This window comes from Myotis brandtii, unplaced genomic scaffold, assembly GCF_000412655.1.
Source record: "Myotis brandtii unplaced genomic scaffold, ASM41265v1 scaffold1020, whole genome shotgun sequence".
NCBI lineage: Eukaryota > Metazoa > Chordata > Mammalia > Chiroptera > Vespertilionidae > Myotis > Myotis brandtii.
Genome location: NW_005353406.1, coordinates 94,550 through 96,572, shown reverse-complemented (window position 1 = coordinate 96,572; position 2,023 = coordinate 94,550). Strand labels below are relative to the sequence as shown.

General features: G+C 65.3%; 1 protein-coding gene across 1 annotated transcript in view; it reads left to right on the top strand.

The window, feature by feature from the left end:
* The window catches only part of INF2 (inverted formin, FH2 and WH2 domain containing), a 5,285-nt gene that overhangs the window by 1,292 nt on the left and 1,970 nt on the right, over positions 1–2,023 (top strand). Inside the window, exon 2 of the mRNA XM_014535731.1 lies at positions 1,780–2,018. Within this exon, the coding sequence (XP_014391217.1) occupies positions 1,789–2,018 (230 nt within the window). The 5' untranslated portion in view covers positions 1,780–1,788. The remainder of the gene's footprint in view (positions 1–1,779; positions 2,019–2,023) is intronic.

Below are 2,023 nucleotides of genomic sequence, written 5' to 3'. Positions count from 1 at the left end.
GGGATGGGTGGGCAGAGGCAGCCGGAAGGTCTTGCGCATCTGGGTGAGTGGACGGTGCGGGGCCAAGAGGGCTGGGCCTGGGAGGCAGTGTTATGAGCACCCCAACACCCCCTTTACTGCCTGTCGGATGCTTCCAGCCGGCTGGTGCCAGAGGTGCAGGGGCGGAAACTGAGGCTTAGACGGGGCCGTGACGGGGCCAAAGTCTGTTGGCAAGGGCCAGGGCTGGGCGCCCACCCAGGTCAGCCAGGCCGCCTGGGGGGACCCCGGGGTCCTGAAGAGCAGTTGACGGGGGTGGGAGGAGGCGGGGTGCCTCCCGGGAGGACACACAGCAAACAGGAGGGAGCCGAGATGCCGGGCCCCCAGGCTGTGCTCTGTGTTCCCAGCAGACCCCGGGGTGGGCTCCAGGAGCCCAAGGAAGGACACCCACCACCCTCACCCAGGAAGGGGGCTGCGGGGCCTCCTGGAGGGGCAGGCACCTGGGCTCTTGTCCCGGCTCAGCCCCAGTGCCCTGCCTGGCCTCGGACGGCCCCTGCTCTCCCCTCTGAGCTCCCCGGTGCAGCAGCTGTAGAGCGGGGAGGCCTGGCCGCTCCAGGGCCCCCTGGGGTCCAGGCTCACTTGGCTCTGCCATTTCCAACTCTGGGGCGGTGGGCACATGGCCTGGCTTCTCTGGGTGCCCCCTCCAACCCCCTCCTGTGGAGTGGGGTGTACACTCCTGCCTCCGGGTGGTGGGAGGCTGAGGGCTGGGCGTGAGGCCCAGTGGCGTCGCCATGCCGTCCCTCGGGCTCTCTCCCAGCGACTCCACACGGCCCTTCTCAGCCGCTAAATATAAGACCCGAGCCATACATGGCTGCAGCAGAGCTTGGGCTGCCCCTGCCCTTTGGGGCCAGTTCCCAGGGGCTGTGGTTGAGGACAGCGTCACTGCCGGGGAGGGGGCGGGTGGTGGTGATGACACAGAGGCACGTGCTGGGGGACGTTCTGGGCAGGGTCACACCTGTTGCAGCAGATCCGGGTGGACCTCCGAGAGCCGAGGGCCTAGGCAGTGATGGCGAACCTATAACCCGCGTGTCAGAGGTGACACGCGAACTCATTTTTTTGGTTGATTTTTCTTTGTTAAATGGCATTTAAATATATAAAATAAATATCAAAAATATAAGTCTTTGTTTTACTATGGTTGCAAAGATCAAAAAATTTCTATATGTGACACGGCACCAGAGTTAAGTTAGGGTTTTTCAAAATGCTGACACGCCGAGCTCAAAAGGTTCGCCATCACTGGGCTAGAGGCACCCGGCCCTCCACCCGCACGCAGGTGACACACAGACCCACAGAACCAGGCCTGGCAGGGCTGCTCCCCCGCGGGGCCCTGGTCTTGCCCAGAACCGGATGGGCGTTGGGCATGACCCTCGAGTCGGCCCCCCCAGCCCACTCATGCGCTTCGGGCAGCCTGGAGTGCCAGGGCCCAGAATCATCGTGCCCATCTGGCCCATCCAGTGGGCAGGGGCTGTGCCCTGGGGGGAGATAAGAGCGTCCCAGACACAACATGCTTGTTGCATTGTCACCACTGGTCGGGGCGTTGCTGCCTGGGCGGCTGTGAGGTCGAGGTGCACACAGCGGGGCAGTGCTGCCGCCTCTGGTCAGGGGTGGGTGCTCGGGGAGCCTGCACCAGGTGCTGCAGGGTGCCACGGGCAGCGCTGGGAACACATTTGGTGGGTGGGGGTACCAGGCGGAGGACCGAGCCCTGGCTGGGCCCTGGCTGACCCCCGCTACCCTCTGGCCCCGCAGTTCGGCAAGATGTCGGTGAAGGAGGGCGCGCAGCGCAAGTGGGCGGCGCTGAAGGAGAAGCTGGGGCCGCAGGACGCGGACCCCACGGAGGCCAACCTGGAGAACGCGGACCCCGAGCTCTGCATCCGGCTGCTGCAGATGCCCTCGGTGGTCAACTACTCGGGCCTGCGCAAGCGGCTGGAGGGCAGCGACGGCGGCTGGATGGTGCAGTTCCTGGAGCAGAGCGGCCTGGACCTGCTGCTCG